At 33.3% G+C, this 13,561-nt stretch overlaps 2 protein-coding genes across 3 annotated transcripts; both read right to left on the reverse strand.

The window, feature by feature from the left end:
- Positions 1-1,078: 1,078 nt before the first annotated feature.
- On the reverse strand, positions 1,079-6,202 carry LOC111433178 (katanin p60 ATPase-containing subunit A-like 2). Of its 2 annotated transcripts, none has more exons than XM_023070132.1 (11): positions 6,050-6,202; positions 5,500-5,667; positions 5,336-5,388; positions 4,762-4,827; positions 4,519-4,626; positions 3,896-3,962; positions 3,339-3,423; positions 2,802-2,962; positions 2,328-2,429; positions 1,832-2,075; positions 1,079-1,525 (listed from the first exon to the last, which is right to left on the reverse strand). In XM_023070132.1, the coding sequence occupies exons 1-11, from the start codon at positions 6,098-6,100 to the stop codon at positions 1,392-1,394; spliced, it is 1,239 nt and encodes a 412-aa protein (XP_022925900.1). In that variant the 5' UTR covers positions 6,101-6,202; the 3' UTR covers positions 1,079-1,391. The 2 variants fall into 2 exon arrangements, with proteins under 2 accessions (XP_022925900.1, XP_022925899.1); XM_023070131.1 differs by having other exon boundaries at positions 5,336-5,391.
- A 5,636-nt stretch (positions 6,203-11,838) lies between these two features.
- LOC111433225 (gibberellin 2-beta-dioxygenase) lies at positions 11,839-13,211 on the reverse strand. Its single transcript, XM_023070196.1, has 2 exons — positions 12,719-13,211; positions 11,839-12,606 (listed from the first exon to the last, which is right to left on the reverse strand). The coding sequence occupies exons 1-2, from the start codon at positions 13,105-13,107 to the stop codon at positions 12,000-12,002; spliced, it is 996 nt and encodes a 331-aa protein (XP_022925964.1). The 5' UTR covers positions 13,108-13,211; the 3' UTR covers positions 11,839-11,999.
- Positions 13,212-13,561: the final 350 nt, after the last annotated feature.

A 13,561-nucleotide genomic window follows, 5' to 3' on the forward strand; every position in this document is an offset into this window, starting at 1 on the left:
AAAAAAAAAAAAAAAAAAAGCAAACCAAACCATTGAGAAACTAGATTTACCATTTAACCGTGCCGTTGATTTCACTTCGTTTCTGTAGAAATATTGAAAAACACAAGGACTTGGAGGAAAAAAAAAACACTTGAGAAATTTAAAAGAAATAAGGGGACAAAATCAATTTATACACTAAACTTCGGGAGATATATAAATTAAAACATCAAACTAACATATCAAAGTCTAACCTTTCATAAATGAATTAATTTAAATTTTATGTTAGGATTCTGATGAAAATTTATTTGCAACAGTCCAATCCCAAATCAAAGTCCAAGCTCACCGCTAATGGATATTATCCGCTTTAGCATATTATATATCGTTGTCAGTTTTACGATTTTAAAACACGTCTACTAGAGAGAGGTTTCCACACTCTTATAACGAATGCTTCGTTCCCCTCTCCAACCGATGTAGGATCTCCCAATCCACTCCCCTTGAGGACCCAGCGTCCTCGTTGGCACACTGCTCGGTGTTCGACTCTAATACCATTAATGACAGCTCAAGCCCACTACTAATAGATATTGTCTGTTTTAGTCCGTTATGTATCGCCATCAGCCTCCCAGTTTTAAAATATGTTTGCTAGGGAGAAGTTCTATATTGGTATTAGCCCAAAAAAGAAATCTTAAAAGAAATCTTAAAAAGCTCTATAATGAGAAACCAACACAAACTCACCCCACCTTGAAATAAAATACCCTAAAAATATAATTGCACAGCTAGCAGATGAGAGCTGATGTCCAAAAGCAGCGTCAGAAAGAACACACTCATACCTGGAAATCAAGAAACATCACAGCAGCAAGAGCATGAAGATGACAGAAATCGACAACTTCTTTGTACTTTAAGAAACTTAAATTTGTCATCACATTCCTCATCTTTTCTATCTTATTGTTATTGCTAAGACATGATCATGATAATGCTACTTGCTCATGCGTGCCTTTTATCCATCAATAATAGGTGTCTGTCAAATCTCACATCTATCCACAATAGATACTTGTCACATCAGTTCTGCATTTTGATTTGACAGAAATGTAAAACTCCCACATCTATCAGATATCAAGAACAATTTCATCAATAAAAAGTAGTTCATCATCAGTCTCACATCTACTAATTACTAAGAACAGCTTTCCACACACAAGTCTCTGAGAATTCAATGATAATGAGACCTTGAACTGAGCACAGAACTTTATGGGGCCAAAGGTTGTTGATAAATTTAATCTACTATGGTACGAGTAAGTTATAAATTGTTGAGTGGAACACAATTCAATACTTTTTCTTGTAGCACAACACACCAAACAAGCATACACATATAAGAAGAAGGCTGCTGAGAGGGATAAGTGGGGCACTTGTGTGTACCTTCAATGCCGTAATTGACTTCCATAGTCGGCATTGAACTTTTCATAGCGGGGAGCATCCAAATGAGCAGATGGCCGCGTGTTTCGTAAGGCAATCTCTATGTCGGAGGCTGTGATTGGTCCAATTTTGGGCAACTCTGCGGTCATGAAGAGTTATTATGTCAGTTGTTTGCAGGATGGTACAGAGAAGAGAACTGATCAACCCATGTTCAAGACCATGGTGCTTAAATGTATTTCATTGGATTTTAATTTATAGATTACACTGAGAATTCTGATAATCGAGATTGCAGGAGCCAAAGGCTTGGAAGGCTTCCTCCATAGATTCAAGGAGAATATCAAGGTTACTAGAGAAGTCTATAGAAGGGGACTTTTGAAAGAATAGATCCATGCAATGAACCGAATAAGAAAAAAAAAAATAGCGATGCGTTTAAAATGTTCAATACCTTCTTCAGGCACTACTCCCTGTTGTTCTTCGGGCAACTCTTTTTGCTGTTCCTCAAGTTGAGCCATTAAGCGGCGTAGTGGCTGCATAGCAGCCTCTTTGCACACTAATCGAATATCAGAACCTGAATAGCCTTCTGTTCTTTCCATCAATATATCATAAGGAAGTTCCTCAACTCCAGATTGAGGAAGAAGTTCTTCAAACATAGCTTTTCTAGCTTCTGGTTCTGGCAGAGGCACAAGTATCTTTTATACAATGGTCAAAGGAGAATCACTTGGGGATATAATCATTCAAATGCGGTTGATACTCATCAAGCTATCATGCAGATGGAAGTTCTAAGCCAAAATAAGTCTTAAATTAGAATATTGTAGCAGTTTTTGGGGCTGTGACTCAAGAAGCGGTAGGTAATCAGTTCTATCATCGTAAAGACACTATAAGCTATTGACCACTGTTCTAATTATTCTATCAAAACAAAGACTGCAATAATAAGAGGATACTCTCTTTTCTAAACGACGAAGCATGGCTGCATCCAGTTCCCAGGGAAGATTCGTCGCCGCCAAAACGAAGACTAGTTCATCTGTCTGCATTAACCCATCCATCTGCAATCCAATCGAACAATCAATATTTGTATGGGCATCAATTAGATAGAAAAGACTAGCGTGATTTCTTCAATAAGATGGCTGGAATCTTGGTATGCATTGGGCAACGATGATAAAAGATGCAAAAGCATTCCAAGACGGTTGGCTTAGCAATGCCATAACAAATGGAAGCTACAGAGTTAACTTGTGATCATTTAAGTAATATAATTTTAATAAATAACAAACAGCTAAGTTATCGTTCTTGGGCGAGAACTGAAACACGTGAAGGGTTCAAATATAAGCATGTGAACCCTCTTTGAAAGAGGTATAACGATGGGAGATGCTACACACAATAACTGCTCATGATATTATTCTATTGAACAAAGATAGGACCTGGATGAGCAACTCTGTTTTCAGACGCCTACTAGCTTCATGTTCACTGCGTCCTTCACCACGATGACTAATAATTGCATCAATTTCATCTAGAAATATAGTAGATGGTGCATGATGCCTAGCAAGCTCAAATAAGACCTTGATGGATTTCTCCGAATCACCTATTAAGGAAATTGAAGCAGAGAAATTTAAGAAACAAAACAAGTGATTAAGAAAGAAGATCATCAGTTCAATTTAAGAAATTAATAGCAGAGCAATGAAATTAAATGACACCGCTCCTAAAAGAGAATGATGCTGGACCATTAATGAGACTTCGGTTTTACCATTTTAAAAAAAGTTATGGCCACGACAATGGCTAATCTTAATTTCCGAAGACTTGTAAGTACAGAATGTTGATAGTTTAAACACGTAAAAGAATATTATGTTTATTTGATTCAAAAAGAGACAGATCACGTGTTTCAAATTTTTTAATACAAGTTCAAATGTTGACTACACAAACTGAGAAAGAATAAAACATATTCATGTATGTTCTCATACCTCGCCACTTGCTCACCACAGATGATGCTGAAATATTGAAAAATGTTGTCTTGCACTCAGTTGCAACAGCTTTTGCAAGCATGGTCTGAATAATTAACATGAAAGGTTATCTAAATAAGGAAAAAAAATAGACCATAAGACCTTCATTACAGCTCAATTAGCAATATACGAAAACTCCAAAAAAAAAAATGATAAGGTGACCATAATAAAAAAAAAAAACTGAAAAAGTGACGAACACTGGAATACACTTCCTCTCAATTTCCAAGAAATATCCAAAATTTCTCGAGGAATTACAAGGAAGGCTGTTTAAGCTTCCATTGCAGAATGCCAGAAAAATGATTTTACAAGCTAATTCACAAAGCTTGTATTAGATAACGATTCGCAGAAACATGGATTTCCGAAAAGCAATAACTTTATGGATAGTTTATTTGTGTTTATGGGAATTTATAAAGGAGCAGATTTTTACTGAAGTATCATCTCAATTGTACTAACAATGACTACAGCCGAATATTATACTTAGCTTTTAAAACAAAATATTTCAACTAAAACCTACATACCTTTCCCGTTCCAGGAGGGCCAAAGAGGAGGATGCCTTTCCATGGAGATAGAAGACCCCGAAAATATCTATCAAGGAGATATGTGAGTTTAAGAATGGCTCACGAGACGATTTTAGTAGAAAAGCAATACAGGCAAAAAAAAAAAAAAAAAAAATAAGTACCAAAAGGTCGTAATGCAAAATTGCATTCGTAAATTCCGTACAAGGCATATATTTTTTGGTTCAACGTTACAGCCAAGAAATTTATATCAACCATCAGTAGAGCAGTAAATAGGAAATCCCAATGTCATACTATCCCAACAACAGTTAGCTAAATCTATCATGACGGTCATAGGATAAATCTTGAAAAGAAATATAAATGGTTTGCCAGACAAAATGATCATTCAAAAAACTTTACTTAGGTGGTAGTAGACATTAATTTAACCTCATTATTTTTAATACATGAACTTCATCTGATTAAATTTAATTTTTAACTAGCACTTATATTATATATAATTATTTTCTTAGTTCAACAAATGTTTTTCTTTTCAACAATAAGGATGAGAATTTGAACCTTCGACCTCAAGTGAAAGAGTCGATGCTAAACTATGATCAAATAGTCCATAGTATTGAGAAAAAACTCACTTGGGGTATTTTATTGGCATGACCACTGCTTCCTTAAGTAAGCATTTGGCATGTTCTAAACCCTTGATGCTTTCCCACTTAATATCTGGATTTCCACGTATTATATCCCTGAATAAAGCAGTGTAGGACAGTAAGGAGGCCTGAAAAAATTGTTGATATAATGATAATGTATTTGCTAAGAAATCCATATGTTTTCAATCATTAAAGATAATCTCAATTGATGTATAGCACTTTGTCAGTTACCTAGCAATGCTTTCAGCTAAGTTGCGCATTTCTGTAGATTCCAATGGAGGAAGCAAAGGCTTCTGTCTGACAAGGTAAAAAATAATAATGATGATGATTAGGTAAGCTACAAAATCACAGGAAATAACTAATCCTTAAGACAAAAACTCATTTCAATTCAAATATGCAATTCTGGTATAATTTTGGTGAATGAACATCTACTCAAGCTAATTCACAAAGTTTATTTGTGTCGATGACTACACCTTGGAGGCTCACAACTTCTTTGTTCGACACTTAAGGATTCTATTGACATAGCTAAGTTAAGATAAGGGTATGGCTCTGATACCACTAATAGGAACAACAAACCTCCACAATTATATGATATTGTCCACTTTGAGCTTAAACTCTCGCGTTTTTGCTTTTGATTCTTCCAAAATGCCTCGTACCGATAGAGATAGTGTCCCTTATATACTCATGACCTTCCCCTTAATTAGCCATGTGGGACTCCAACAATCCTCGACACAACTAAGCTAATGTGTTTTCCACAGTGAAAAGAAAAATATAACTGCTAAAGAAATTGATAGAGACAACTCACATAGTCACCGTATTACGGTTGGGCACAGCACCAGGTGCCGAACTTGAGCCACTCTGCTGCAAAACAATTGACGAGGAGAATTTGATGGAATCATCAGCACTTTACCAACCCATGCATCCCAGATCAGTCAACTATTGTCACAACTGAAAAATCAAATGCATTACCTGTAACCGGAACTGCTCGTATATGGCCAATTCAGGCCCATGCGCAGTTCCATTTGCCGCTGTGCCCAATGTACTCTCGTTTTTCAAAGCCGCATCAGAGGCCTCACCATTCCGGGACTTAGACTCCTTCTTTCTCCCAAATGTGGAATCATAGAACCTCTTGAAATCCTACAAGCAGAAGAACGTTTAGTTTACCAAAATTATACACAGTTCGCCAAAATTCAGATTCTACTCCAGCCAAAAAAGAAGAAGAAAGAACAATACACAGCAGCGGTTGCACCACATGCCTGACACAAACCGATTAGAAATGATCAAAAGTTAAATTAAAACCGATGAGGAAACAAGGGAAGGTAGAACAGCTTTGACTTCCTTTTTCTAAATTTAAGATTTCCTCAACCAAGACGCAAGGCCAGTCTAAACCTGAGGCTGAATTAAAAATTAAGCAAAATACAGCTGCTACAACCTCTGGATCAACACATTATTCACTGATTTCTGTCTTTTTCCTCCTAAGCAGCAAACAAATTAGTTAAAAGAGAAAGGTAAGCAATGCCTGGAACGTCCAACGAGTTGCAGCAGCAGCAGCATCGTCCTCGCCGGCCATTGCTGCAATTGATTCCGATAAGGTGAAAGAGGAGAGATTCGAAGGCTGCAACAATGGAGGAACAGTCCCTCCCCCTCAACCCAACCCCGCGGCTTTTCTCACTTAAAAGTAAACTGTAATTACCGGGGATTGTCGCGGTTTTTTTACATAATTGTGGCGGTAAAAAACAAGTTTAACTATGCAGTTATTAGACATAAATTAAATTAAATGTTTAAATCATATTAAACATAAAATTAGTTCATTATTTTTAAATAATTCGGTTGGACTCAACCTTAGAAAATTGAGATCAGACGACGAATTGTTGATCGCTTGTTAAATAATTTTTTTTTAACAAATAAATAAATATAAATTTTAGTTCACACTAACCAATAAGCGTTGATTAACAACTCAGAAACTCCAACTTCCATTATAAATTATTAGGCCATTTTGTTGTCACAATTATTAAAGTGATTTTTTAAAATTATGAACTAATCAATAATGTGGCATTAAACAACTTAAATTGATTACTTAAATTATAATTATTGTTATTTAAATAAGAATCTAACCCTTATATCAATATATATAAATAAGAATTTAATTGAAAGTTAGAATACTTAAAATATATTTAATATCGCAAAAATAAAATAATTTCGTAAATGTTATTTTATAATACAAATATACGAAATTCAACTGAGCTTTAAAACTTGTATTAAATATATTGAATAATGATAATAATAAATTATAAATTGTGGCTATAGCTAATAACTAGACCTAATTAGTTCCATAAACACTCATTTAATTAGAGTTTGAACACAGCTTTCCAATTTTCTTATGGAATATTTGTTCACAATTTTTTTAAAAACAACCTAATTTCAAAAAATTCAAACAACAAAAGAAGTTACAAACACTAAACCCGAAGGCTACATTAGTCTGGCCGTGCGGCCCAAATGTGGAAGTTTTGGGCCTTCCATCATATATGACGGCCGAAGCCAGCATAGCCCAGATGTGATTGTTTGGGCCCTTAACTCATAGTTCATACGGCCCATTATCTATTAGGGCTGCATTTTTCAGATTCACTCAAAAATTTTAGTTCTATCCGTCGCTCGCAGACATTGTCTTTTTTAACCTTTTTCTTTTGGGATTCTCCTCAAAGCTTTAAAATGCGTCTACTGTTGAAGATTATTGGGAGTGAGTCCCACATTGGCTAATTTAGAGAATGACCATGAAATTATAAGTGAATAATACTATCTCTATTGATACGAGACTTTTTGGGAAGCTAAAACAAAGTCACGAGAGCTTATCCTCAAAGTAGACAATATCATATCATTATGTAAAGTCATGATTCCTAACATAGTGTCAGAGCATGAAGGTTATTGAGGTTAAAGCCTTGAGTATCAATTGGATGTGGAGCTAAGCTTATGTTCCTGAAAATGGTGTTAGTAACTGAAGCAAAAAGTACCTCCAAGTTTACGAAACTGGCAGACAGAAGGGGCTGTTTTTTCGACTGCCTTCAACTTCATGACCTCACAAAAATCAACAAAGTAAGCAAATGGAATGTTTTTTCATTTAGTTTAAGAAAAATTTATGTAATTAATGGGAGTTGGTGCAGAAATTTGCAAAAAGATTGTGCGCTAATTTCAACGTAAATTAAATATGATTTAATTATTTTAAATGATATTATAATTAAATAAAAAAAAAACAAATCATATTTAAGATTATGAACATCAAATCGTTACATTTTTTAATATGGGAGACCAAATTCTATCTTTAAAAAGAAAAATAAGATTAAGGTTTGGTTACCTACTCCTTGGAAGATATCAAAACATGTGGAATTTTTGTCAAACATAAACAATATTCTAGTATTAGTTGTGTTTGAAAAGGACATTTTAGGTATAAAAAGCTATCGGCAAAGATTTGGGAATTATGTGTTTATATAACCAAAATTAAATTTGTAGCCGCTAAAGTACACGGTTAGCCGATATTGTCCATTTTAGCTTGTTAAGTATCGTCGTCAATTTTACAGTTAGGAAGAAGTTTCCACACTACTCTAAAGAATATTTCGTTTCCCTTTCCAACTGATATAAGATCTTATAAAATTAGCGTGGTAAAATTAATTCAAATTCTTGATTTTAACATAACGAATTATGTGTTGATATTAATCAGAAGAAGAAAAAAAAAAAGACAAATAAAAACGGGCCTTCGATGTGACGGTACTTTATTATTTTGTATGGTAATGTCGCATTATAATTATTAGTATATACAGAGTATTTTTGTATGTCACGTTGTGTAGATATGCTCATAGGCCATTTAAAGGAAACGGCCATACCATGCTTTGGATTCATGCCCTTTTTGAGTATGTGATGTTTGATGGTGTTTCTTTTGGTTTGGCTTTATTTAACGTCGGCATCCAACCATATAACCATAAATAAATAGCGATAAGTTATTTATTTTTATTGAAAATGTAAAATTTAGACGTGAATAATGCATTTAAAGAAGATAGAAATAGGTGAGGCAGAATTAGAGTACGGATATACAGAGCAAAAAAAGGATGCAATGAAAATGGTCAATAATTGTAAAACAACACAAAAATAGCAAGTGTACGTAAAAATGGGTACCATAAATGTCCAGATTTTTGTAAATTTTTTAGAACCAAACCAATCAGACATTGATGTGAAAGAAAAATATGTCGTATTATTCCAATTTAATTTCCGCTTCCTCGGGCTTCTCTTTTTCAACCACGAGGCTTTTTCCCATTTTATCTAAAATCTCATCCAAGCCTCTGATCCAGATTTGAGAATAAGGTTTTAGAAAGCGGGGTAGAGAAATTGAAAACAGTGTTATATACATGCAAGCAAAAGGCAAAAACAACTACTTAAACAGTATATAACTTTTCAAGTAGGGGAGAATTTGACAACTAATCGCATCCCCTATAATACATTATAGGGCATTTCATGTCTACCAAGACATAGACATGATTTTACCGAAATGTCATATTCTTAGGGGAAAAAAAAATAAGAAAGAAATTATACAACACGAAAGCAGTAAAGGAAAGTGATAAAAATAGTATAAGGCAAGGGTTTCGGCATGTAACGGGCATGCGGCCATGGACTACACGCCTTGGACAAGCATGACCGTGACACCTTATACAATTGGAGACCAACAATTCTCCCCTAGAACAAAGCATATTATAGAGCCTCCCATTAGGCCCTCCTTCTCTAGAGCCCTCGAACAAATTACACTATTTGCTCCACACTTGAGTCGCTTTGACTACACTTTTTAAGACTCGCAATTTCTTTGTTCGATAATTGAGAATTATATTGATATGATTCAGTTAAGACATGACTCTAATGCTAGATTGTTGAAACTGAATTCTTTTGTGGAAAATACAAACGACTCTTTCAAGAGTTCCAAAATATTCTAAAGCTAAATATATATATATTTAAAATTTTTAATTTGATTCTCCAAAATTATTTGATTATGAAGTTGGTATTTAAATTTGATGTGACATTGTTTTTCTTATTTTTTTTCTTTTAGATTTTTGATTTGATGTTTTTTTTCTTTCTTTTTTTTTTTGGCGAAACGAATTTTAAATTAGATTTTGTGTATTGAAATTTGTCAACATTTACCCTTGTTATGTTGACACGTTGTGCCAGAGGAAAAAGAAAGTAAACTGATAAATAATATCGACGCGACGTTTAGTAAAATATATATATATATACACACACACACACACAAACTCAAACGCGAGAGCTATTTCTCCTCCTTTATAATTATTTTATTTTAGTTTAAAATTCATTAAAATTTCCCATAATAATAATATATTATACAAAAACCTCGTTCAGGGGACAGATTTTGAAACCAAATTAGATTTTTTTAAAAATTATTTCTGAAAATTTAACGAAATTAAAAAATATATATATATAGTTTTCATATTTCAAACTCAAATTTGAATGAAATTATTCTTAAATTTTTATTATAATTGATTTGATTCAGTGGACTGAAAACCCTAATATTTTTTGTATGATATTTGGAGGCAGAGACAAGTTGCTTAAAAGGCTGTTTCTGAAGAACCAAGACGGTTCCCCACACAAATAGATTGACCGAGAACAACACAGCCTATAATAAGAATTCACATGCACCAGTCTTGGTTTCTCTGTCGTCAAAACCTGTCTTTTTCCCTCCCTTCTTTTATTCATTTTTCTTCCAAAAATAATAATAATAATAATAATAATAATAATAATAATAATAATGTATAGAATTAAATCTTTCAACGACTCACCTTCTGCAAGTTACAACAAAACAAAACCCCACATTACATATTTTATTATATATTTTTAAACCTAATTTTTATCCTATCAAAATTAAATGTTTTCTAAATTATCATTAAAATGATTTGGAAGCAGGAGAGTGCTACAATTATAATTTGGCGCATTTAGGTGGAGAAAAATAATTATAGTCTTTTTTAAATGGTTGCAAATAGTTGATGTTAAAGGTTTGCCTAAAAGCTGGTTTAGTTGTGGTTTTATTTATCTGAATAATTAAATTTCTAGCCATTTCTTCAAATTATCTACGTGTTCCTTTTAATTTATTATTATTATTTTTTTTAATTTATTCAAAGTTTGTAAAAGTTATATCTAGAAATTATTTGTTTTATTCCTTTTCCGAAACACCGTAGAATTTGTCAATTTAAAAAATAAAAAGTATATATATATTTAGTATTGAAAAGTTAGGTAGGATATAAGAAAAATAAATCTAAAAATTAGATTAACCAAATATAGAAATTAACAATAAATTTGTTTTTTTCTAAAAAAGAAAAAAACAATGAATATGTTTACCTTTGTTTTCTTAATTAAGCCTAAACAATAATTCTACCTTGTTTTGTTACCTATTTTATTTCTAACATTCTTTTAATTTAAACTAATATTTTAAATACTAAAAATAAAATTATTTTTAGGAAAATCGAAATCATGTTACTTAAATAAATTCAAGGGAACGACCTTTTTATAAAAAAATAAAAAAGAAATAAAAGCCAAATTATTGTCAACAGTCATATCCTACCCTATTTTAGTTCAGATTGAAGGTAGAACAACATTGATAACAAGGTTTGGTGAGAATCGTAACTGAGTTGGAGAGGACTAGGTTGTCTCCGACTCTCATACTTGGTTGTTATAATAATAGTATTATTATTATTATTATTTTATTATTTTGTTATTTTTGTTATTAATATTAATATCAATAAAAATAATAATAAAACTGAACTTAATTAAAATAAATATATCAATAAAATGATAGAAAAAGTGAGGAATCCTCATTGTTCGACTAAAAAATACGATTTTTCATTTATTTGGAGATTGAACTAAGAGTCTGCCAACATATGTGAATATAAATATAACTTTATTATTAATTTAATTTAATTTTAGTTCATACACTTTCAAATATTTAAATTTTATATTTCTCATCTTAATTTTCGCTTAAACAAGTATAGGAACTTTGAATATATGTATTGTTGTACCAATGTCATATTAAATTATAAAATTATCTTATTTTAATTATATAACTAAATGAACTTAAACATAATTTAATCATTAGTTAAGATATCTATTTTTTTTTATTTATTTCAGATTTAAGCATTCAATTAAATGATAAATTTGATTATCTATTTAAGAAGCGCCCTTCTGCTTTTTATTGTCTTATTATTACTTCAATTTTTCTTTTTTTTCACGTAACAAAAGAATTTAAAATTTTTATAATGAGCGTAGTTCAATAATAATAATACGCTATTTTATTAATAGAGGTTGGATTATATAAATAATAAAACTACCGACCAGAACGTCAACGAATAGTTCCTTCGTCAACAAGAAAGAAGGCTTGAGTTACCATTTATGGAACAGAATTAAAAAGTTGGGTCAACGAAACAAGTTTAAAACGTAGAATTTTGACTCTTTTCAAACGCACCGAGCCTGTTATCAGCCAATCTGGTCTTAAACGCCGCCGTTTTGTATTCCCACCAGGTGAATTCCTTGTACAAGCTTTCTTCCCCCTCTGCTAAAACCTGCGACAATGGCTGAATCTTTTCACTCAACGGCGGCCCCCCAAAGTAAATCATCGAAACCCTCTCTTTGCTGAAATCCGCCACCACTTTATGCTTCACGCTTTTGAATCTCCCATTGGTCATCACCTGCAGCGCATCGCCGACATTGACAAAGAACGCCGTCGTATCTGGCGGCACTGAGACCCACACGCCGTCTCTCCGGCAGATTTGCAAGCCGGTTGAGTTGTTTGATCTTAACAGTGATATGATTTGTGGGTCTGTATGTTCCCCGAATCCGATCATGTTTCGTCCTCCAACAGCTTGCATTTCTGGACATGGCGGGTAATGGTTCACTCTGAAATAACAATCAGCTTTCTCGTCGTTTATAAACCTGCTTATCGCATTTTTTGGCTCGATTTTTAATCCTTCTGTTATTAATTCCACCACTTCGCCGCTCAATTTCTTCACCGCCGTCACATACTCCGCCGCCACAGAGCTACAAAAACATTAAAATTATCAGAACCAAAATCAAAATCTTAAAAAGGCTAAGAACAGAGGCTTGAACTCTGTAATTCCGAAACAGATTGCTTTAAATTTTGGCAACTTACAGGAAGGAATCGGACTGTTGGGAGAAAATAGGGAGAGGATTAGCGTTGAGAAGGAGATATTCGATCCAGCCCTTATCGCCATTAGAGCCGATATTTTTGGAGCCATAGCCCAAAGGGTCAGGCGGGCGAGCCTTATCTTTCTCGGACTGAGAAAGCTTGAAAAAACAGAGGGATTCGTCTTCGAGTTTGGTCATCAACTCGACGGGAACCCGGTGGTTTACCAGCTTGAAGAACCCGAATTCTTCACAGGCTTTGACGACGTGGGACTTGGCGTTGGGGTCTGAAAGGTCAATTTCCGGAATATCGGCGGCGGAGGCGGCGGGTTTGCCCGTTGATCGGAGAACAGAATATTTCTCCAAATCCAACTCTGGCTGAGATAGAACAACCATGGCGGCTTATAGAATGAAAGCGTTATGAACTTAAACACTTCATGTCCTTCGTTATTTATACCTTCGATGGGGACTCTGCCTCTACCTTCCTTTCTCAAACCATCAATAATTTAATCTTTCTTGACCAATCAAAAATTAGAATTAATAAAATTAATATTATTTTTATTGGAGGCGGATATTTTCCCATTCGTATTGTCACGTTTTTTAGAATGTGTAAAACATTATTTGTTGTTATTTGTTTTCTTTATTTAACTATAAGGTTCTATTTTAAAAAATATTACCCAAAAACAAGAATTCTATTATTATTTCAATCTCGTTGTTTGTTATTTTACGTGTGGTCCTAAATAGCTGTAAATGGTTATAATTTTTTAATACGTGGAATTTTTCTATTTTCAATTTTCAGAAGGGAGAGATATTGTAATTATTGCAAAAAAAAAAAAAAAAAAAAAAAAAA

This window comes from Cucurbita moschata, unplaced genomic scaffold (assembly GCF_002738365.1).
Source record: "Cucurbita moschata cultivar Rifu unplaced genomic scaffold, Cmos_1.0 Cmo_Scf00041, whole genome shotgun sequence".
NCBI classification, from domain to species: domain Eukaryota; kingdom Viridiplantae; phylum Streptophyta; class Magnoliopsida; order Cucurbitales; family Cucurbitaceae; genus Cucurbita; species Cucurbita moschata.

Bases quoted from the DNA above. Each gene is read 5' to 3' on its own strand.
- LOC111433178 (XM_023070131.1), bottom strand. From the start codon at position 6,100: ATGGCCGGCGAGGACGATGCTGCTGCTGCTGCAACTCGTTGGACGTTC. The intron at 4,828-5,335 runs GTGAGTTGTCTC...TTACCTTGTCAG, and splicing joins AACCGTAATACGGTGACTAT to ACAGAAGCCTTTGCTTCCTC. The intron at 1,526-1,831 runs GTATTGAACATT...TCATGACCGCAG, and splicing joins GGGAGTAGTGCCTGAAGAAG to AGTTGCCCAAAATTGGACCA.
- LOC111433225 (XM_023070196.1), bottom strand. From the start codon at position 13,107: ATGGTTGTTCTATCTCAGCCAGAGTTGGATTTGGAGAAATATTCTGTT. The intron at 12,607-12,718 runs GTAAGTTGCCAA...ATGTTTTTGTAG, and splicing joins CAACAGTCCGATTCCTTCCT to CTCTGTGGCGGCGGAGTATG.